Source organism: Cottoperca gobio, chromosome 22 (genome assembly GCF_900634415.1).
Source record: "Cottoperca gobio chromosome 22, fCotGob3.1, whole genome shotgun sequence".
Classification (NCBI taxonomy): domain Eukaryota; kingdom Metazoa; phylum Chordata; class Actinopteri; order Perciformes; family Bovichtidae; genus Cottoperca; species Cottoperca gobio.
The window spans coordinates 9,688,556-9,711,025 of record NC_041376.1 but is presented as its reverse complement, the minus strand read 5'-3'; the positions used below and the strand labels follow the sequence as shown (position 1 = coordinate 9,711,025).

The 22,470-nt window shown below is 41.2% G+C and overlaps 1 protein-coding gene across 1 annotated transcript in view; it reads right to left on the bottom strand.

Annotated features, from left to right (window-relative positions):
- Nucleotides 1–424: 424 nt before the first annotated feature.
- The window catches only part of ltk (leukocyte receptor tyrosine kinase), a 49,885-nt gene continuing 27,839 nt past the window's right edge, over nt 425–22,470 (bottom strand). Inside the window, 19 exon segments of the mRNA XM_029461400.1 lie at nt 425–1,740; nt 1,847–1,937; nt 2,563–2,697; nt 4,218–4,319; nt 4,601–4,693; nt 5,199–5,296; nt 5,402–5,531; nt 7,011–7,075; nt 7,610–7,700; nt 7,813–7,999; nt 10,975–11,085; nt 11,255–11,419; nt 14,917–15,015; nt 15,382–15,567; nt 18,328–18,484; nt 18,904–19,032; nt 19,230–19,380; nt 20,365–20,539; nt 20,897–20,968. Of these exon segments, the coding sequence (XP_029317260.1) occupies nt 739–1,740; nt 1,847–1,937; nt 2,563–2,697; nt 4,218–4,319; nt 4,601–4,693; nt 5,199–5,296; nt 5,402–5,531; nt 7,011–7,075; nt 7,610–7,700; nt 7,813–7,999; nt 10,975–11,085; nt 11,255–11,419; nt 14,917–15,015; nt 15,382–15,567; nt 18,328–18,484; nt 18,904–19,032; nt 19,230–19,380; nt 20,365–20,539; nt 20,897–20,968 (3,239 nt within the window). The 3' untranslated portion in view covers nt 425–738.

Here is a 22,470-nt window from a genome sequence, read left to right as displayed (position 1 = left end):
CGAAATTCCATACTTAACTAATCCACCTCCATGGACAACTGAGCAAACTCCATCTGCTGGGGAAGCATCGGAAACACCAGGTAAGCAGACCTTGTGTTGAGAGAAAACATCAGAGACATGGTACTGCAGTATCTTGGGCGCCGTGTACCGTAACCTAATTTCCTAAAGTATGCAAACAATAAAAAAATGTAATTATTAAGTAACTTTACAGCCTTTTCTGAATTTCAAACTTTTAAAATGAATCAATTCTAAAACAAAAACACAAGCTCGGCGATTCTCTTCCCAATGGCTCAATATTTTTGGCTTGTCATGGTCCTACTGTACAATGACTACTACACATTCCAACAAATTGTTTGCTATAATTCAACATATACTAACAAAGCTTTCATTTAAAAAAAAAAAAAAGTAAAAAAGGAGTCCAGCTACAGCAGTTATTTAATGTGACCATTGAGAAAGCGCATGGCTGCGTGTCGTCCAGTGTTTCAGCTACCAGTGTACCAGAGGTCCAGTGTTGGCGTCTCCGTGTCACAGTGCAGAGGCATCTTTGTGTTTTCCAGCATTCCAGGAGCTCAAATATTTTGATGTTGTGGCTCTCAGACCGTGACGGAGCCCTCGTGATGCTTTTTGTTCCAGAAATTCAGAACTCTAGTCTGTGGTCTGTTGGTGAGAAAAGGAGCTCCGAGGGACATTTCATTTTCATATCAATCTAAATCCCTGTTACAGTGAGTGAGCCGTCTCTCAGATAGGGGTAACGCTGAGGTCTTCAGACAGAGAGAAGCCAGAGTCTCGGTCACGTGTGGGTTTCTCAGCTTTGGTGTGTCTCCTCACGTCCTCGTGTCCGTAGCTGGCGTGGCGCTTCAGCAGCAGCTTGGGCATGCAGGATGAGGAGGTAGGGAGGCCTAACGGCTGGCCCAGGCTTGTCCCCGAGGAGACACTTGGGGCAGAGCTGGTGTTTGTGATGGCTTCTGGGGCTTTGGGCATAACTAGGGTTAAGCTCTCCGCCTCGTAACTTTGCTCATCGTAGGCATAGTTGACGTTGCCACAGGGGAAGCTCTGCAGCTTAGCCAGGTCCATAACTGCTTTTTTGGTGCCACCTGTTGGGGTCTTATGGGAGGACGTGCTCGGGGCAGCTTGAGCCTGGCAGGATGGGGACGGAGTCGAGGAAGGGCTGAGGTCGCACCCAGCCTCGTTGCTCTCTAAGGCCGGAGTGTTGGAGGTGGAGGACGCGGAGCTTGAGAGTGGCATGGACTGAGTGTGAGCGAGTGTTTTCTTCCCCCGCAAGTTTTCCAAAACCCAGGATCCATATGTGGGGTTCCACAGGTTCTTTGTCTTGTTCTTCAGCCTCTGGCTCCCTGAGGAGGAGCCGTTTCTGGAGCAAGGTCGGTGATGAGGCGGCTCGGGGTGAAGCCAGTGGCCTCCTGCTGACAACCCAGGGGCGGGAACAGGCTCAGCCCAGGACGGCTCCAGAGCCTCACGGAAGGATGTCACCTTGTGGTGGACGGGTTGGGTCTTCTGGAGGAGTAGACGGGGTTTGGTAGGCTGTGGGGGAAGAGGGGTTGGACCCAGGCCCAGAGATGAGAGACCCAGCTGGGGGGAGGAAGCCTGGGAAACAGGATGGGACACCAGGAGTGGAGTGAGGCTGGTGGAGGTGTGGTCAGAGGGATGGATTATTGTGCCACCGTCATCCTCTGTGGTGGGGGAATATTCCACAGGTAGGGGTGTGTTGATCACATCTGGGTCCTGATAGAGAGCAGTGGAGGACAAAGGTAATTAAAAAACAAAAAAACAGAAGGAAAAGCAAATACATATAACATGTATATGCACAGACAGGTGTGATTAAGCATACCTGAGAGCAGTAGTTCATTCTCTCCAGGATTGTAGAAAAGTTGGGCCGGTGCTCGGGACAGTGCTGCCAACACTGGGTCATGACCCGGTAGCTACATACAAACAGATATTATAATAACTTTATTCATATAGAACTTTTGAAAAACAAGTTACAAAGTGCTTTACAAAGACATAACAATTAAATAATAAATAAAAATAGAAGGAGTAAAGAGTAATAATGACACATGAAAGTAAAAACAGAAGGAGGAAGAAGAAAGACATTTCGTATATATTGTTTAAGCTGTATGTTGTACAAATGGTATTATCATAACATAATAATGTTCTGCTCATAAATAACTTTTATATGGTAGAGTATTCGGGCAAGGCATAATGGGAACAAAATGAATTTATTTAGCATTTTGAGAAAAAAGTCGAAAGAAAGAATAAATAAATAAACAAAGTTATTGCATATACTATACAAATTTGACTTTATTCTCGACATTTCGACTTTATCCACAAAATAAAATGAAATCTTCCTCATCTTTTTTTCCTTATACATTGCCCTAATACTCCTCTGTACTTATGAGAAGAAAAAAGGACAGAACACTTGGAAAGTTCAAATCAATTCCACATTTCAGGATATACAGGTATGCTATTATCTCTAAAGTCATGATTAAAATCATCCCAGCTGTGCTCCGCTTCAACTTTACTCCAGGCTCATTTCCTGCCAGTACTCACACAGGCCCCGGGCAGCTCTTAGGAGGATCCATCCTGCCTCCACTGGTGACAAACTCCAGCACCTCTTGGTTGGTCTTACAGGGATACGGCATGTAACCCAGAGAGAGGATCTCCCACAGCAGCACTCCAAAGGACCTGCAGGGGGAGAGACAGACCAGCTGTTCACTCCATCAGTGAACCACATGTTGAACTCTGCCTGTTCTCCTCAGACACAGAATGTCATTCACTAGTTGGAAGCAGGTGTTGCTTTCACGTCCTTTGCATCTACGTACAAAGTATTTAGTGTGGTTTCATCCTTGATAAAAATGAATGTTTGTGGCCTAAAGTGTTATTTTGGCCCAAGTTCTTATCCGCAGTTACAGTTTTCTATCTTTTAAATTAAATACAGGCAGGGTCCAAAGATTTGAAAGCACTGCTTTTAACATTTATAAAAGCAAATACTATTTTTAGGTAAATGATATTGATTGGACTAGATTATATAATTGTTTTATTTTGTCTGATATCAACTCTACAATATTTCTTTTTATCTGTTGGAACATCTCAAATGGTGAACTGTGACTTTACAACACATTGTTCGACTGGTGCGGAGTTACTCCCCGAGTCACTACCCTACTAGATAATGACTTTAACCCTTTTGTGGTCAAAGACTAAGTATTTACCAGTACAAGAGAGATTTACAACTTAGATGACAAGTAAAATCCTACTTTAATCAATAGTCAAAGTTACATTGTGTTTATAAAAAGTCTTCCCTATGGAATATATCTTTTACACTGCAGCTGTGTGCATATCTTTGATATTCAACTTCCTTTGAGTTCACAGATACCAAATAATTGATTGTGCTCCCGTGTGAGATACAGCCATGTTCTTATCATATCATGTCTTTGGGCACACGTGACAGTAGTCCAATGTGGCCAAAGACTAAACTAAATCTTACTTGTCTGCCAAACGGTTTGATCGATTTAAAAAGTCTTCAGATTTGTTAAGCCCAGAGGTCACTTCCACCAAAGGAAATTCAAATTTTCAGTTGCATGCACAAATTGGTTAAGCAAGAGGAAAAATGTGCCTCATCAGCACATAACTAAACTTCTCTGTGGTCAAACCACCAAGTTTTATGCACTGCTGTATAACTCTACCAAATAAAAATTCTGATTACAGCTATAAAAGTTCAGATCTGTAAACATTTCTTCCACCCTTCAAAAGTGAAATGTTGACATTGCTTGGCCCGTGCTAAATATTTGACTTCTTTGTCAAAAGTACTTTGAACACGGCCCCTCACTGTGTTCTTTGTTCAGTCGCCGCTGTGTCTTGAATACAGATGCTCTTCTGTCTCGGTAAAACGTTCCCTTGATAAACTGCTCTTACAGTTGTTGAGTTCTCCGTTGAGCTGAGCTATCAACATCTGGTATTAGCTGTCCAGAAACAAGTACTAATGCACAATGTCTATTAGGATGTTTGAATAATATGTATGTGAAGAGACAGAAATGAGCATGAACACATGACATTCATTCATTTATCAAAGGCCTACATATTTGTGTCAGTTTAAAGTCACTTTAAGAAGACGTCTTGAATAAAGTTAAAAAGGAAAGTGTGATTGAGAACAGTTTCTGTTTGTAGATTCTTACTTACTACTTGTTGTATGTGTTTAGTATTCATACCATGTATCCGTCTTGCAGGTGAAGATTCCCTCCATGAAGGCCTCCGGTGGCATCCATTTAACTGGCAGCATGGCACGACCACCTTTCCTGTAATAGCTGGCTCTGAGAAAAGAAAAAAATTAATCAGATGTAGGAAAATCCATTTATCACCAGCTGAAAAGATGAGGTAAATACCACAAGGCCGTGAACCCTGTAAGTACATTTTAAAATCCGGCCCCAGCGGAGGATAATCAGTTAGCTTTTCAACCGGTGTCCCATTTACCACATGAGCCCAGAGCTGCCCGGACTCCCGCTCCCTCGAGAGACATCGTCGTAAGTCATCCTGTCTGCTTTTATGTGGACTGCCGTGCATGTGTGTGATGATGCAGATTCAGCATACAAACCTGTATATGTCTCGTGCCATTCCAAAGTCTCCAATTTTGGCCACTCTGTCTGGTCCGGGGCAGGTGAGCAGGCAATTTCTAGCAGCAATGTCTCTGAAAAACACACGATCTGTTAGAAAACGTAGCTTCACGATGGCACTAAACTCTCTAACCCACCCATATTCATTTACAGTACGAGAAGTAAGGCTCATAGTTTGTGATTTACAAGTAGCCACATTTTAAAAAGCGAGATTGATATAAAGATTTGTATGAACCAGCTTTCATCTGGATTTACATTCACATAAAAGTTGCCGTGTTCCCTGCTGCAAGAAAATATTGACCACTTATCGCAAAAAAAGGTCAGAAAATGTATCAATTGTGCGTCTGATTATGCAACAGTCTGTCCCAGTGTATATATATATATATATATATATATATATATAAATATATAAATTAGGAAATCACCACCATCATTTTGGTCTTGATTTAAAAAAAAAACCAATAAATTCCTGGATGTAAGGAGGCCTAATGCTATGATACACACTCCAGTGTTTTTGTTGCAGCAGAAGAGACATTCTGAAAGCCCCAAAGTCAGTCAGGACTGCGTGTGGATTTGAACCTGTGTATGAAGTGGTTCTCCTCCAGGTAGCGACAGCCGAAGGCGATGTCTCGGGCCATCTGCAGGAGCTCCCGCATGGTGAGAAAAGACGTCTGTCCCTGGATACAGGACAGCTCAGTTTAATGTACCACACAAACCACACACACACACACACACACACACACACACACACACACACACACAAAGGTGGAGTACAGACGTACAGCTCGTGGCCTGTTCTGTCTCAGGAAGCTCTTCATGTCTCCTCCGGTCATCAGCTCCAGCAGGATGAAACGTGGCAGGATGTTCAGACTGACGCCGATGCAGCGCACGATGTTGTCATGGCTGAACTTGCTGCGTGGACAAGCAGTGAACAACGCTTGCGTTAGCAGGCCTGTACCCGTGTGTGTTAATCATATAATATGTGCAGTGTGTTAACGTATTTGCATACTGGACAGGAAAAAGAAAAAGGTTTGAGAATGTAGATGAGAGAAAGGGAAAGAGAGAAGACGGGTGCTGGTGCACACTTTGTTAAAGAGTTTTAATAACAACTTGACTTTGTGACCCTTAAGTACATCTCAACACATTTTTTAAAACTACAGCGACAAATCTTTCAATCTCTTACTCTTTAGCTGGGGCAAAACTGTATACTTAGAATGTTTTTAACAGTCATTTGATGCGTTTTAAAAATGTATCGTAACATGTAGTTAATGAAGGCTAAAGGTTGCTTTATAAAAAATGTTTATGTAATAAAACCTTACAATATATAGAACAATAAAATGAACAAATCTTTGGCACTCACTTAGGAGACACAACAAATATTGTCAAATGCGTCTCTGATCTCCTTGAAATTTATGGAATTTTATCAATGATACAAGTCTACAAAACTAATTCTTTAACCAGCCTGCATGTGAAGATTTGTGAGTGCACAGGGACATAATTGTCAGCGTAGAAGATTCTAATGTGATAATGTAAGAAGGGACTCATCTATACATCTTTGCTGACAGGCTTCATCAGGGTTGTCAGGGTGGTATCTTTTTCACAGTTTAAACTTTAGGACCAATGAAAAAAGAACCACACAGGGAAGTCTAAAAGGATCTGACAAGATGATGCTTCACTTCCTGCTCAAATCTAATGGGAGAGAAAAGGATGCTTCTTTAGAGCTTCAGACAAAGAACATGTGACCTGATGACCGTATCTCAGTGTGTGATCTCAGCTCTATTATTTAGAGCAGGGGTCTTCAATGTTTTTCAGGCCAAGGGAAATTGCTTTATCTACAAACAATTTTGCGACCCCCCTGCAATACCTCCGCGGACCCCCTGGGGGTCGCAGACATCGTGATCGATCCCTGTTGAAGACCTATGACTTAGAGAGAATGAAACTATACTCTTTTGTTCTGGATCAAGTCTCGTCTTTCTAAAAAACATCACGTTTAAAGCAAAAATGCCGAACAGATGTTTGGGAATTAGGCTAGTTACCGGCACTTACCAATTAACACCACACAGATGACAGGTCCTAAACTACAATTAAGTTATCTGCATTACAGTTATTTTCCTAAGATCAAAAATATCCCTGCAGACACGATTGTCCTTCCTTTATGTAGCCTCTCAAACAACTGAGAGTTGAAGTGGAAATGACTAGCTAATTATAAGAAATGCCATAATGCTATAATGTGTCATTATAGTAGGGGTTTGTTTTTAAGTGAGTTACACATCTCGCTCCAGCTCTCCTCCAACTCAGATGCCAGCACATTGCTGCTTTACACAGGTCAGGTGTGCTGTAAGAAGGATGCATTGGATGAATCAATGTGTGAACTTCAGTGTGGCGTTGCACCTCATAATAAGAGCCTCCATCAGGAAATCCATTTCATCCTGTTCAGAGCAGATCTCTGGAAGAGTCTGTGGAGCAGAAAGAATCAGAGAAGCAGTTTAAGGTGTGTGTGTGTGTGTGTGTGTGTGTGTGTGTGTGTGTGTGTGTGTGTGTGTGCCATTGTCAAGAGGAAAGAAATCATTAGACCCAATCAGCAGACTACTGAAAAGCCGAAACTTTGTGGCGCTCACTCAGCGTTACCTTTTTTAACCTTGTGAACGTTTTTGAGCCGAGTGATCTGAGGGCATTGATTGTTCTGTGCAGTCGTGCAGTACATGATTTCATTTTTGCAATATACAGATTTTTTCACACAACAATTCATCCCATTACACATATTAGGTAGTAATTAAAGCACATAACCCTTCACTAAATAAACGCGTTATGAAAACCTTGTCTTTATAAACTCTTCATGCGTGTGTGACCTTTAGATCCAGGAGGAAGAAGCCCCCCTGTGGGATGTTGTTGAGTTAATTATGTGTGATGAACACAAGTCCCGCTGAGGTGCTATCATCTGACATTTAGGTGCAACTTGTCCTCATGCGTCTTACAGAGTGCGTGCTGACCTTTATGGCCACCTGCATGGGGCTGTTGTCACTGCTAATCCCCAGAATTTGTCCTTCATAGACTTCACCAAATGCACCATGGCCGAGAGCCCTGAAAAAACAAGGTGAAAGATACAACAGCTGAAGTGAAAACACCAGTAGAAAAAGACACTGTGTGCTGTGAGTATGGGCGGATTTTGATATCGTGTCCAGGTGTGCTGTACCTGAGAAGTGTTATGTTCTTGCGCGGTACTTCCTTCAGTTCATTGAGTGAGGCGGCCTTCCCTGCAAAGCAGTAGTTGGGGTTGTAGTCCGTCATGATGGTGGAGGAGCGGATCTTGCTCAGCTTGTACTCTGGACTCTGCAGACGCCCCCTCACTGCGTGCAGGTCGTTCTTCCTGCGGTACCACACTAAAGACAAAAGACAACACCGACTTATTTTACTTTAGAGTCTCAGAAAGTAACAAATCACAACACTAAGTGGACCCCACCCTTGCAACTTCCTTACTATCTGCTAACTGTAGGAGCGGTAACACAAGGAGGGGTCAAACCGCTTCTCAGCAGTTGATGCTTATCGATGTAAAAACAACATTCTTAGGGCCAGTGGGGAAAACAAGTGAGACCGTTTGTCTGGTTCACAGACAGCCAGATTGATGTGGACAATTGGCGTGGCCCTTTAAGAAGACGAATCCTTCCACACACAAACACAATGTTTTGCGGGATGCATGTGGGGAGTCCTCTCCTTGGTTACTGCTCCTAGACTGTCTGTGCCAGTGAGTTTGGACTCACCAGGCATGGAGGCAGACCACGTCCCCGATGCAGGTTGGTAGTCTGCCAGGGAGGGGGCGTTGCGTGCAGGTAAGAGGTGCCGTCGAGCCATCGCCCGGTGCAGATGCTAGGGATTCAGTAGGGTTTGGGATGAGGGGTGGGTTGAGGAGGAGGATGAGGGAACGGAGGAGGAGGAGGAGGAGGAGGAGGAGGAGGAGGAGGAGGAGGAGGGAAAGGAGATGGGGTGCCCAGCAAACAGACTACCTCCCTGCATGGGGGAGAGCTCAGGTGAAGAGACACTGTTAACCTGAAGGGTGAGTGTAGGTGTGCTTTTTGCAACGAGAAGCAACATGTATGTAATTTCACAAATGTCATGTTTTTGTTTTAGTATTTGATTTATTCACTTGCAAATTCACACAATTACACACAGTGCAGTTAGTGAGAAAGTCACACTAAATAGCTTGTTCATTTTTCATTAAAAACAAAGTTGTGCATAGAAGACAGCTTAGCTTGCACTTGTCTGGTAATTGTAGGAGTATGATGTCATGCAGTTACACTCCACAGCATGACTGGTTATAATGAGCAGAACAACCATCTTATCTGCATTTAATATCGGTCCGATACACTGATTACACAGAATGAATCTATGTTTCGCTAACGACACTCAAACCTTTTGCATTTCTGTTTCACATACAAACATTTTCATCTGTTTTCTGTGTTCAGAACTTTGTCTCTTATCTGAAAATACCATTTATCTGATTTCTAAAATATAATTGCCATGTAAAAATTGTTGCCCATGTGCTCCAAAAAGGTATTTTGAAGAACCAATGTATTCTCTGGATTTTGTTCCTATGTGCATTTCATACATTTACATTAGTATCTAAAACTAATACATATCATATGATGAAAAATTTCGAGTTGGCGGAAAACTAACATGACAATGTTCAGGTCTCACTGCCAAAGGATAAACCCCCCCCCCCTCCCCCCCTCCTTGCGCCTTTAATCTTAATTTATTACTTTCCTTACAGGGGGTTTATTTTATGTATTTTCCCAGTCAGACTCCAAACTGCTTTCGCCGTGCCTGGTTTTATTGACAGCGAAGGAGCCCCGAGCCCCGAGAGCTGAACATGTGATTGATATTTTTACAGGAAGTCACTGCTGTGCAGATTTCTCCAGAGGCCCTTAGGAAAAGGTTTAAATTCACCAAAACTGACTGTGGGAAAGGAAGAGCGCGTCTTCCACTGTCGAGCTTCACTTAATATTCAGCACTTTCACTGAGGTCATCGGGAGGACGGCAGAATCTGCTGTATTCAAACACCAGAACTTGGTGGAGGATTAGTGGGTTGAAGGGTTCCCTTCCTAATTATCTGCAGCCGATGGTTGTCAAAAAGGTGACAAAGGTGCAAAAAGTTTTATTTGCTGTTTAATCCCTCACTGTCCTATATTATTGCAGAACGACTGCGTATGTATACAAACTGTATTTATATTAAGTGTCTGCGGTTATAAAGCTAGATTTAGTAAATAAGTCGACATTAAATAGTATATATTGCATAGCAGCTTTTTAGACAAAGATATATAATAATGCAACATTAGTAGCATTAGGTAATGTGAGAATCATAATATTAAATATTACATTGTGGTTGTACTTTACTTCCTCAGCTGTTTTTATTTCTCTTTCCTAGAGTGTTATTGCCACTGAGTGGTTAATTGTTAATTCCCTAATTATTCCTATTTTAAGCGGTTTATTTGTGCAAGAACCTTCAGTTAAGCATTTTACAGCATGTCTGACTCTCCGATTGTCTCAGATTACAAAAATCGAACAAATCTGGTCATCTCTTCATGAAACAACAAATGCTCTTTGTGTAAATAGCCTTTCGCTGCATCACAACTCAAGTCTTTTTGCTATATCCTAGTATCACAGAGAGTCAATGCCCGTGGGTTAAGATAAACTGTGTGCTTCCCAAACTGACTGGAAGGCTTATTGTATATCACCGTTGTCTATATTCCCATATTGTTATGTAATGTCTTATAATCATGATCCAGCCACGGAATCATAACGTCTGACATTTGCTGCCGTCTAATCTCACTCAGTACACATCTCCAGCTGAGAGAAACTAAATGTGAAACCTTTATGCTTGCCCTTCTTATAGCCACTGATGTTTTTTGTAAATATATTTAAGTCATACAGGGAGATGCTTACAGCACATCTACCGTTTTGTGCTTCTGTAAAAGCAACTGTACTGTTGGCAATAAATACAACATATCATATCATATGTATTATCTCACCGCTCGTCTACCGTATAATCTTCCTTCACACTCTTTAGCACAAACAAAGTCGTACAGGAAGCAAAACGAAGAGTCACCTGAAATAAGTGCTTGTAATAAAAGTGTCCATATGTGCCTCAGCAACATTTCATTCAGAGCCCTATCTTTCCCACCGCTCCCTTAATCATCCGGTGCACAGCCAGAGGAGGGCATTTAAACCAACACTTCAAAAAGGTGTTCCTGTTTCTGCTGTCAGCAACATCTGGAAGCATCTGTTAGTCCAGCTGTGCTCACTCACAGCCGGTGGAAGGTGGAGGGCACAGACTGCACACAGAACTGGAAGAGTCTCTTACTGAGGATGACGCCAGTGCAGATCAGCGCGATGCCGCTCGCGATGGTGGAGACCACGACTGCCAGGATTAAAGCTGTCGACATCTGGGCCTGCAGAGTCGTACCTTGAGGAGCTGCTGGGAGAGACGACGCTCGATTAATAAACTTCAAAAAGTAAAACAGTAAAAATGATTCCGATGCTTTGTGTTTACATTGGATATCATTTTGAGGGATTAAAACATTAAAATAAGCATAATACATTATGGTCAACTTCCAAGTGTTTGTTGGGGGTGATATATTTACCTAGGGTGCCGACGCATTTGACGTTGTCGCTGGCCAGGACTTCATCGTCGTCGTCGCAGAGACAGAGGATGAGGTGAGTATCCTCGTCGCGTTTGCAGCTCTGCGTTTGACAGTGGCTGCAGTTCAGCTGCACCTTGATCTCACACTCGCCGTGACTCTCCATGGCTACAAGGAACAATGTACATACACATAAACAGCAATGCTAAGAAACACAAACAGCAGGCAGTTTGTTAGAGAGGTCGATCACAATGTCTGCAGGATGCTCCAACAAGGTCAGGTGACATGCTATACGTTTCTCTTTGTCAACAAATGAATTGAAGAAATGTGTGTGTGCAGCCAAAGCCTGATGCTTCATAGCTTATTCCTCGGTGCCATCAAACTAAAATGTTGTCAGAAATATATTAAAAACAAAACATTGAGCCACACAGATGCACTGGGTGAGATTTTCCTTAATAACAATGAACATGGCCGCTGTAGTTTATTTCACGCATGCTGCAAATACTTGCTAGGGCACCAAATCCGTGGCTGAAAATAGTCCCCAACAAATACACTATTTACTCCTGTTTGAGTAACGTTCACTAAAAACTACAGTGCCCAGCTGTTTAAGGGAAATTAGTTGTGTGCATTACATCACATTACAGTTCATTTAGCTGACGCTTTTGTCCAAAGCGACGTACAATAAGTGCAAACAATCATGAGGATACAACTCCGAACAGCGGGAATATATATGTGTATATATATATATATATACATATACATACACACACATATGTTCATATATAGAAACACACTTTAATCTATGAACGCATTACATGTTGTGTAATTGTCAAATGTCTGTATTTGTGTAAAATAGTATGTGCTTGTAATAAAATGTGTCCATTATTAAATTACTCTCAACTGTAATCTGTGACCTTTTCAGAGCTCCAAACCTCATCCTTCACTTAAAGACGGGAGGATTTAACTACATTACAGAAATATATCATAAATTCAGTAATAACCATTTAAGTTAATCTCTTTGTTTAGATCTCCCTTTGAATGAGTTTCATGTCGGAGCACTGCAGAGGCAGCCACTGTGTTCGAGAGCGACGACAGCACACACAGCAGCAACAACAGCGTCTTTCACATGAGAAGGGAGGGGAGGCAACAAACTACATGAGGCTGTGAATTAGTTAACTTCCTTCCTCTTCCTCCCGCTAAATAATGAGAATCAGATGGTAGTCTCACAAAAAAATACATCTATCACATACAGTATATCTATGTGCATGTGTGAGCGTGTAGGCCTGGATGTTCAGACAGATAGTTGGCACATGGACACATAGACACATAGACACATAGACACACAGACACAACACACACACACACACACACACACACACACACACACACACACACACACACACACACACACACACACACACACACACACACACACACACTCTCTGGATGTAATCTTCACAGTGTGTTTTTACCATGTTTAATGTTATCTGCTCCTGGAGTGACTCTACAGTAGTGATGCAACTCTATCTTATATAACTCCAAAGAGATCCTTGCATTTTCATATTCCTACTGCAAAAAACTAAATGCAGGCTGAATATTAACTAGTGTCATTTTTCTTCACATTTAATAGTGTAAGAAACTACACAAATAATCACATAATTTTTTCTATTTCATTTCTTTAAATAATTTCTTGACTTTGTCTTCATTTGTCATTATTGTTGTTGGTCTTTATTTTATTTTTCTGTTAATAATAATAATAATAATAATAATAATAATAATAATAATAATAAGATTTATTTGTATAGCACCTTTCATACAAGAATTGCAGCCCAAAGTGCTTCACAGCAAATACATAACAATTAGTACAAGATTAGACAGAATAAGAGCATTCACAGTACAATAATCACAGTGTTGATGTAAATGAGTCTGAAGTACCATTATAAAATAGCAGAATTAAAATAGTATAAAATAGCAGAATTTAAATAGTATAAAATAACATTGGAATTCATGCCTAGTTTCCGTATCTGTGCCGTACTTAACGACCCTACTGCCGGGAAATCACATTCATCACACCATTCTTGTAATTGTTTTAAACTATCAGTGCCACATTTTGAAAGCATGAGATCAACAATGGGCCCCTGTGGCCTTTCAACTGGTTTACTCCCTTCGGTTAAAGCCAGTTTTTCTCCAATACACATTTATCTGAGAAACTTCCTCTTGTTCCCGTGGTAACACAGTCTATTTGATCTCAGGATTTTCAAAAATACTCACTCTGAAATTTATCTCAGTTACCTTTAAACATTCAATGTTAAACCAGGCATAGGAAAACATTATGAAATCATTTAAATTAGTTTAAAGTGGCACCATTAAAAGGCTAAGATAAAGAGATATAAAATATCACTATTAAAAGGCTAAAGTAAAGATATATAAAATATCACCATTAAAAGGCTAAAGTTAAGAGATATAAAATATCACCATTAAAAGGCTAAGATAAAGAGATATAAAATATCACTATTAAAAGGCTAAAGTAAAGAGATATGTTTTTAGCTTACTGTTGAAGATACTGAGCGAGCTTGCCTCCCTAATATATGCAGGTAAAGTGTTCCATAGCTTTGGTGCATAATTGCAAAAGGCTGCATCCCCAGTTTTCTTTTGGATGTTTCTGGGAACATTTAATAAACCAGCAGTGGATGATCGTGATGTTCTTGGGGGCACATAGCTTATTAGAGAGTTGGCAGTGTAACTTGGTGCGGTTCCGTTTAGGGCTTTGTATACAAGAAGGAGGACCTTAAAGTCAATTCTAAAAGTTACTGGAAGCCAGTGTAGAGCGGCTAACACTGGACTGATGTGGTCTCTCCTCTCAGTTCTAGTCAGCAGTCTCGCTGCAGCGTTCTGGATGAGCTGAAGTCTCTCCGTTGTTTTGTTTGGGAGGCCGGTAAAGAGTGCATTACAGTAATCGAGTCGGCTTGAGATGAAAGCATGGATTCGTTTTTCAGCATCCTTTTGACTTATAAATTGTCGGATTTTAGCTATATTTCTAAGGTGGAAGAATGATGTTTTTGTCACCTTGTTTATGTGGGATTAAAAGCTTAGATCTGAGTCTATGATAACACCAAGATTCTTCTATCTAGCGATGTCAGTTATTTATCTCCTCTACTGTAGTTTGACAAAACACTCCTCACCCAACGTACACTTACTAGCTTTTTTGTGTCTAACCATCCTCATCTGTAGATGAAGTTTACTCCAGTGTTCTTCTATTTCAGCTACATCTCACAGCCTTCATCAGTGGATGACATTTGCTAGCTTTTTTCCAGGTCTTTTAATTATTTACCACAGTCCAGCTGATGAAATGTCTTCTCTCTCCTTCTCCCTTCTACTTAACTCGGATCTACTTGACTTATTTTTTTACTGCATTACATGGTCTTCATTAGCGGATGGAGTTTGAGCTCTATTCCACTCGACTCTATTCAATTAGTTTCTACGCTGACCTAGTCTACTTTACTCTATTCTATTCTGGTTTAATCCAGGTCCAGTTAATAGTTTTTCAACAGTTTCCCACAGCATGTTCTCTCCTCTCCTCTCTCTGTTGTCACTACTCCACTCTTGGTATCAGATTTATGAGCTTCACTGTCATTCATAACATTATACAATGATGTCAGTCTCACCTGCCAGAGGCTGAAGGAAAATCTCTCCCATCGGATGAATGAATGAGATTCCATTCTGTCCGTCGGCTGTGATCTCATCTGTCAGCATGGCGTCACCTCCTGCCACAAAATGTATGTTGTCAACTCTCCCATCAGTCACTATTAAAGAATATTTCAAAACCAAACCCAAATATGACAGCTGAACACTTAAACTAAATAACACAATGCTGCACGGCACCCTTCGTTTCTTTCCTCAGTGACAGAAAGCTGAAAGATTGTGAGATCATATTGGATCTTACTATTAACATCCTCCATCGTGCTGGTTCTGACAAGCTGTTCTGTCACAAAGTATAGAAATAAACAAACTGAAAATATATAATTATTATGTATGACTACCATGGCAACAAACTAATAAACTGACGTAAGTGACGTAACAGTCAAAAAGAAAACTTAAAAGTGATTAGAGTTTAAAGGACTGACTGTTACCTCTGTAACCTCCTCCTCCACCTCCGGCAGTGCAGGCCCCACCTCCACCTCCAAATCCCCCGAAGGTGGACCAGCTGAGCTTGGACATGGCAAGTGGACACGAGAAGCCCCCCTCTGCCCCCTCTACCAGAGACTTTCCTGCCCTCGGGTGAGGACTGGGACTGTCTTTCCAGCCTCCACCTCCACCTTCAGGGACACAAACACGAAACAAGCACACAATTAAACAGTATTTTATTATACGTGTTGATGAAGTAGTATGATGAATAATATGGATGAAATATAATCATCATCATTCATATTATATCATACATTTGATTAATTAAACTACTATATTATACATATTTAATAAAAAATCTATGCTTAGAGCTAAAGAGAAAGATTTTTTTTCCCAGATATATAAACATCCTAAAAGAGGCTTTTTTGAATTTACAACCTCACAAGATAACAACCAAGGGGAAATATTGAAGACTTCAGCATAAGAGTTTTTTATAGTAGTTATATTTAATAAAGGTTTTGTAGTTTTTAACTATTATCAGTTTTAAATACTATTATTGTTTTTGCCGTTTGATTTTGTTGTAACTTACACATTCTGTACATGACCCTGATGAAGGCCGTGCTCATAAATGTGTTGGTGAAATAAAGAAGATTGTTCCTTTGCTACCTCAGCACCTAGTTGGCTGGTGAAGTCTCCGCCTATGAATTTGTAGTTGCCTAGACAAGCCGAGATTCTTTTCAAGGAAAGAGCACAGTCTCTCGAGTAAAGCATTAGAGATACACAGCATGGAAACAAGAGGAGCTTTTGTTCTGTCTACTAGCTTTTGTTGTGTTTTTGTGTTTTTGTGTTTATGTTCACAGGCAGCTGGTGGGCGGACATGAGAGGGTTAACAGCGAGGCTTCAGCCATTCAGTCTCCCAAAAAAGATAAACAAGAACAGATATGTTTTTTGCTTCTGCCTTTAGTTTATCACTTTACACCCATCCACACTGATGTCACTGACATCCACACTTTAAAAACAAATATATATATATATAGACACTGTAGATACATTTGGAATTTGACTTTTGTCATGGAGACAGAGACCCTCCAGCAATGAACAAGTGGCAACCTCCGAGTCTGAAAAGTGAAGCCTGAAGTGCCTTAAACCTGTATTCTCTCTAACAGCCAGCAGGGGGCAACTCCACTGTTAATTAGGTCCGATTGTATAGAAGTCTATGAGAAAAGCTTCAAACTTCTCAATGAATTTATTACCTCAGTAAACATTTTACTAATGAGTTTATGGTCTCTATCGCTAGTTTCAAGTCTTCTTCAATACAGCATGATGTTAATTATGTAAATTAAAGTTAAATGTAACATTATGGTCACCTAAAAATGTCTTATTCAGTGTTCTGTTATACTTTACTCCACCGTCTCGTATTGCTTCTGGTTCCCAAAAATTAAAGATGGCCTAAAAACAAGAACGCGACGGCCAAGATGACCCGAGGGTTCAAATCCGTAGTTCGCAAACCATTGGGTGATGTCAAGGTGACTACGTCCACTTCTTATTTACAGTCTATAGCCATGAATAATCCTGTAAGTCCTGTAGGTTCAACTAGCAGCTGATCAAGGCCTGAAATCTATGCTGATGAGCACAGCATCACATGTCTGACAGGAGTCCCTAAGCCTTATCGAATTTTGCAATGCAAGGCAGGGTAACGTGAGATGGCAGGATGACTAGTTTCAACACTGCCAGACACAGTTCACACGCAAAAATGCACAAACTCATCCACCTCCTCTACTAAGAGCTACATATTTCCCCTGACACTCAGATCTTTATCTAAGCAAACCCACAGAGGTTGCAGTAAGCTGGTGAGCTAAAAGATGGTCTGTGTTGAGACTCTGTTGGTCAGAAGGGATTTACTGAGAACGTTCCAGCAGGCGTTTCCAGGAGCAAAGAGAGACCTCTGCCATATATGTCTTACTTCAACCTGTCAGGAAGCTAAAATTACGATCCAGATGGTTCCCATTATACACAAGCCGACCAACGTGTGCTGCTTTGAGTGCGCGTGTATACAGAACAAACAAATCTGGCCAACATGGGCAGGTTTTTATGCTACCTTTTAGAGAAATAAACCTGTTGTCATCGGAGGCTCATAGCACTTCAGCACTGGATGAAGACTCCCCATCCTGCAAGAGTTTGGTTCATCCAATCATCTGCGATGTCTTTTTTTTTAAAGTGCCTGCCCCTTTTTCAAACAGTTTCCAATGGTGGCTTCTCAGATGGTTCTGTGTAACAAACTCTTCTCCAGCTTTTATATAAAACAGTTGATCTCACCACGGGATGCTTTATCAACTCACAATGATTGTTTTGGGGGGAGTGGAGTTTACACGTTTTTAAAAAATAGACAAATTATTCCTGATCTCAAGGCATATTCCATTACAAAGCTCAGTAAAATGACGGAAATACCAGCATTTAGCGTCTAAATTGACTATTGTGCATATTTTAAGGGCCATAAAAAAGAAAAGAAAAAGAAACGCATGAACCGCAACATTCCTGGCTCGACTCCGACTGGGACCTTTCACGATCTCTCTGCCTTCATTTACTGTCATCTGTCCCTTTTCGACTATCTTATAAAGACATAAAATGCCCCAAAATACTTTTAATAATTAAATAAATTAGCAAAACCTTGTTGTTGTTACTCCAAATTACATACAGACCTCAATGTCAAAAGTAATCATTGAAACGGCTTTCGATTAAAGAAAAAGCCTCTATGAGGACTGTTGACTGCGTGTTCTGTGGATTATACGGAATAACATGAAAGAGAAGTTTTTCCATGTTGTGAGCACAACAAATGAATAAGAAATAGAAATCAGATCTTTGAAAACCTTGGAAAATAATGTTGAGTTAACCCTTTAAACAAACAGTACATCCACATTGGTATTAGTATGGCCTGTTATATACTGTATTACCTGCAGCACCAGTTCGACCGTTGGCACTGGGAGCTATGGTGCTGTTTTCGTACTGCTCCAGTGGTATCTGGTCCAGACTGGTCTCTGGGTCCTCCAGGTAGGCGTTTCCTCCTCCGCCAGCTGCAATCAGCAAGGGCACCAGCTCCTCTCCCTCTATCTGACAAGACGACATCACCGTAAATCTCACTCATTTGAAGCATTTTCAGCCATGAACATGCTCGGCCGTGCTCATGCGAACATTTGCATTTCAACGTTTTACTGCAAATGAAAAGGGAGTTTTGACAGGACTTCAAGATGTCTCAGCAGTAAAGCAACGTGACCCAGGAAGCTCCCAATTTATTACAGATTGTAGATCAAAACAAAAGAGATCAAGTGGATATTTGTCTTGTGCCTTGTGTACGTATGTCCAATCTATATTTAAACCCGTGGATTAGAAAGTGACACTGCTGATTTGTTTCAATATGCCTACAGACATTTTAGATGACTATCAGTATGTACACTTAATCCGCACCAGCTTTCAAACAAAGCCACAGAGAGGACACACACTACTGAAACAACACAAGCATCTTCTGTCACCTTAAAGATGTAGGTGGCTCCTCCTCCTCCGCCTCCTCCCCCAGCCCACTCTGCACTGGCCTCTCCCCTGAGGTTGTCTTCAATCACTGATGACTCCCCCAGGCAGATCCTCTGGGTGTGGGGATTTCTCTACACCACGGGGGAGAGGGAGATTTGAGTTTCAGAGAAAGAAGCCGTCTTCACAGAAGTATGAATCCAGCAGGCAAAATCATTTTTTTGATCCAAGTCACTTTCTTGTCTCCCCTTTCCCTGGCAAAAGAAATCCCAACGGAACGGCACACACTTCACAAATCCTTTCAGCTAGTCCTCCAGTTCACCCTACTCACCCCCGGGCATGCGTCTTCTCCCTGATGGCCCACCAAGATGTAAAGTACGTCTCCTTTCTCAAGAGGAAATATGGCAGATATGAAGACCCCGTGGTTGCGTTTGTTGTGATTTTTTGCTCCTTTCCCTCCTGCAGCTCCGTAAGCAGAGATCCTGAGGGAGATCATTGCACCACAGGGGGTTTAAATACGGTGACTGAAAGAAATTGCTTTCTGCCTCCAAAGTGTACAGCACTCCAGATGGATGGACTGCAATACACTTATCACACAGCTAAAGATTGAAAGTAGATGACAGTCACTTGCTGTTTTAAGATGTCTTCTTACAAACAGACACTCCAGTTAGAGTACACACATCTGTCCTTCATGACAAAATCATCACAAAGTAATTCAACACCCTGTCAATCCTATGATCACTTTTCTGTTGCCTCATTTCATGTCGTGAGCATGATAATGAAGGTCCCATGACTGGCTGTGCAAAGACAATCCAATTGGCTGAAGTCTCGATCTGGCAGGGAACAAATCAATTACACTGAGCATGGCCAGGACAATTTAGATCCCAAGCACGCAGATACACCACTGCATTGTCGACCGAGCCCAGCTTGTGTCTTCAATTACTAAGCTCATAGGAACTATTGATTGCAAAAATGTAAACAAGTGTAAACAACAGTGGAACTCTGACATCATACATAATGGGAATCACTGCTCTTATAAAGACAAACTATATTTTAGTTATTGTCAAAACTGACAATGCATTAGTTCGTACCTCAATCATTTCTGACTTCCCTATCCTGTTTGTGGCTCCCATCCTCAAGTTCATTAGTTGTTAATACATATTTTCTTTAAAACTAGTCACAAACAACACATTTCTTTTTAAAAGGATAAGTTATTTCCTATAACAGCTGGGCACTTTCAGTAAACATTTCTTAGGACCTTTCTGCTGCAGATCTTGTGCGTTATTGAGTATTTATGGCAGCAGGTCAGCATATGTGGATTGACTTAAAATAAACTTGGATGCCTCATAACAAAAGTGTCACCGAGTACAACTGGAGAACAATAAAAAGGTCTATGGCACAGAAAAATCTCTTCCTCTTGATTTGCATCTTAAAGCTCAGCTAGATGAGCATTAAAGCTTACTTACAGGTATCGGTTAGTAGCAGGTACCCTCCACATTTGGACTCCTTTCAAGGGGTCTTCCTTCCCCACAGTAACACTGACATTTTTGTTCCTGTAGGTACTGTCACACTGGGCCTGGGTCGGGCCGCGGGGGCCGCTGGCACCGCATGAATTAAACCACCATGTCATCAAAGAAACCTCTAGAAAAGACAGAAGAAAAAAAAGACACCGACATCAGCTTGTGGGAGAGACTTAAAATGAAGGTACTGTATATTCACCTGGGGAAAAAATGCTAGAAAGAATTTGTGAGACTAAGATAAACATTGGAGAACAGAAGACACATAAAGCAAAACGATTTTGACCAGCTGGTGTGTGAGTGCTGAATGCAGAGTGGATTAGAAGCGTCTGGTCAACTGATATGGCAGATAAAGCTTCAAGCATCAGAGACATTGCAAGTGTACAATCCACCACCTGGTTTGTAAATTCTGCATGCAGAATGGATTAAAATGATATGGTAGACAAGAGAGGCTTTGGAATCGCACAAGGTATCTTGCTACCTGAGGCTGAAGGCTCTGGAAGGGGGCTTAAGAAATCTTCCAAGTCCGCCATGGGCAGGAGAGAGTTCAAATCTGAGGAGAGGCAGGAAGCCAAGGCAGAGAAAGGTGGGGAGAAAGAGAGACAATGAGGCACAGGCAAACATCTGCATATCACTAAAGCGTAAATTATAGTCAGAAAGCGACACGTATCAAAGGCAATAAGAACAATTCAAGGATTGGTATTTTGGATGAAGAGAGACACCCTGAGACTAATTCCTGAGCAGGAAAACATCATGAATGCATTTCTCACTTTTTATCCCTCATCTTTCACTATGTAGACACAGTGAACGTTGTCCATTTTCATGCTTTCCCTCAATGTAGTTTCTGTAGAAGTTAAAGGTTTAGCGCTGTTCACAATTTGTCCAACCCAAGACCAAAGGTCAAAGGACAAAGGAGGCAAAGGCAAAGGACATCACAGTGGTATTGCTGATCTTACTTAAACAACGACAGCTTCTATGGCCTCGTTTCAACACCGTAAAAAGCATGTGAGCCTCCCCATTACGGACAGAGAGCTTAAAAATGTAATCGGGAGAAACCTTAAACTAAGTTACGGCTCACAAAAGTTACTCTTGGATGGAATTGATACCAGACAATGTTCCAGTCTTGTCGAGCTGGACAACAGCCATACACTGTACCACTGTAATCTCTGTGGGGAGGCTCCCCGCGGGCTTTAAACCATCCTTCACTTAAATCACACACGCACGCACACGTGAAATTGACTTGTCACTTACATTGAGCCAAATACTCTTCAGAATTACACTTAAACTGTCTACATCTGTGGTGCTCAGCTGGTTTCGTTAACAATTGAAATATAATGATTTAGAAGTGTTAGAAAACACATTATTCACACATGTGGGTTTTTTTAATACTATTTTTGGGCCTTGGCCTTTCAGTTTGCAACAAGAGTATCATTGGGAGAGAACCCCGGGTGCTTAAAATATACTTTGGAAGAATATTTATTATCTTTTTGAACTGTATTGAAGATAGTAAGGGGAACATAATTGAAATACTAAAAAACTGATTTATCCCTTTAACCAGTGCACAAAAAGTCAAGCTACACATCTGTGTTTATACTTTATTACCATGCTAATTAATACAATTCTCCAGGTTTTTAAAATGTCCTTTTGCAGAATTGTGAGAATAAGTCTAATGGTAAAGGAATGTTAGTACACATGTTTCTTGTCATATCGTGGTGCTGCATTAATTTGCAGCACCATAAATGTTGGCTACCCTCATGTCAAAAACAATTGACATCAAACAAATGAGACTGCTGCAGGCACAGTGACAGACAGCAGTCATCAGTTACAGAAGTCTCGACAACAATCGGTCTCCTTGTACTCCATCATTCAGCAAGAGCTTGATTTCATAAAGTGTATAGATAATTTTCATCGTAATGAGTGTAACATTGATGAGACAGATAGTCTCACTGGGCATGTTAGCCTTACAGTTGAATTAATGAGCTTGGAAAAGTGGTCTCTTTGCTAATTAAAGAAGCCCTGCAACAGTTTGCTTATTAATGAACACAAGTTATGTTT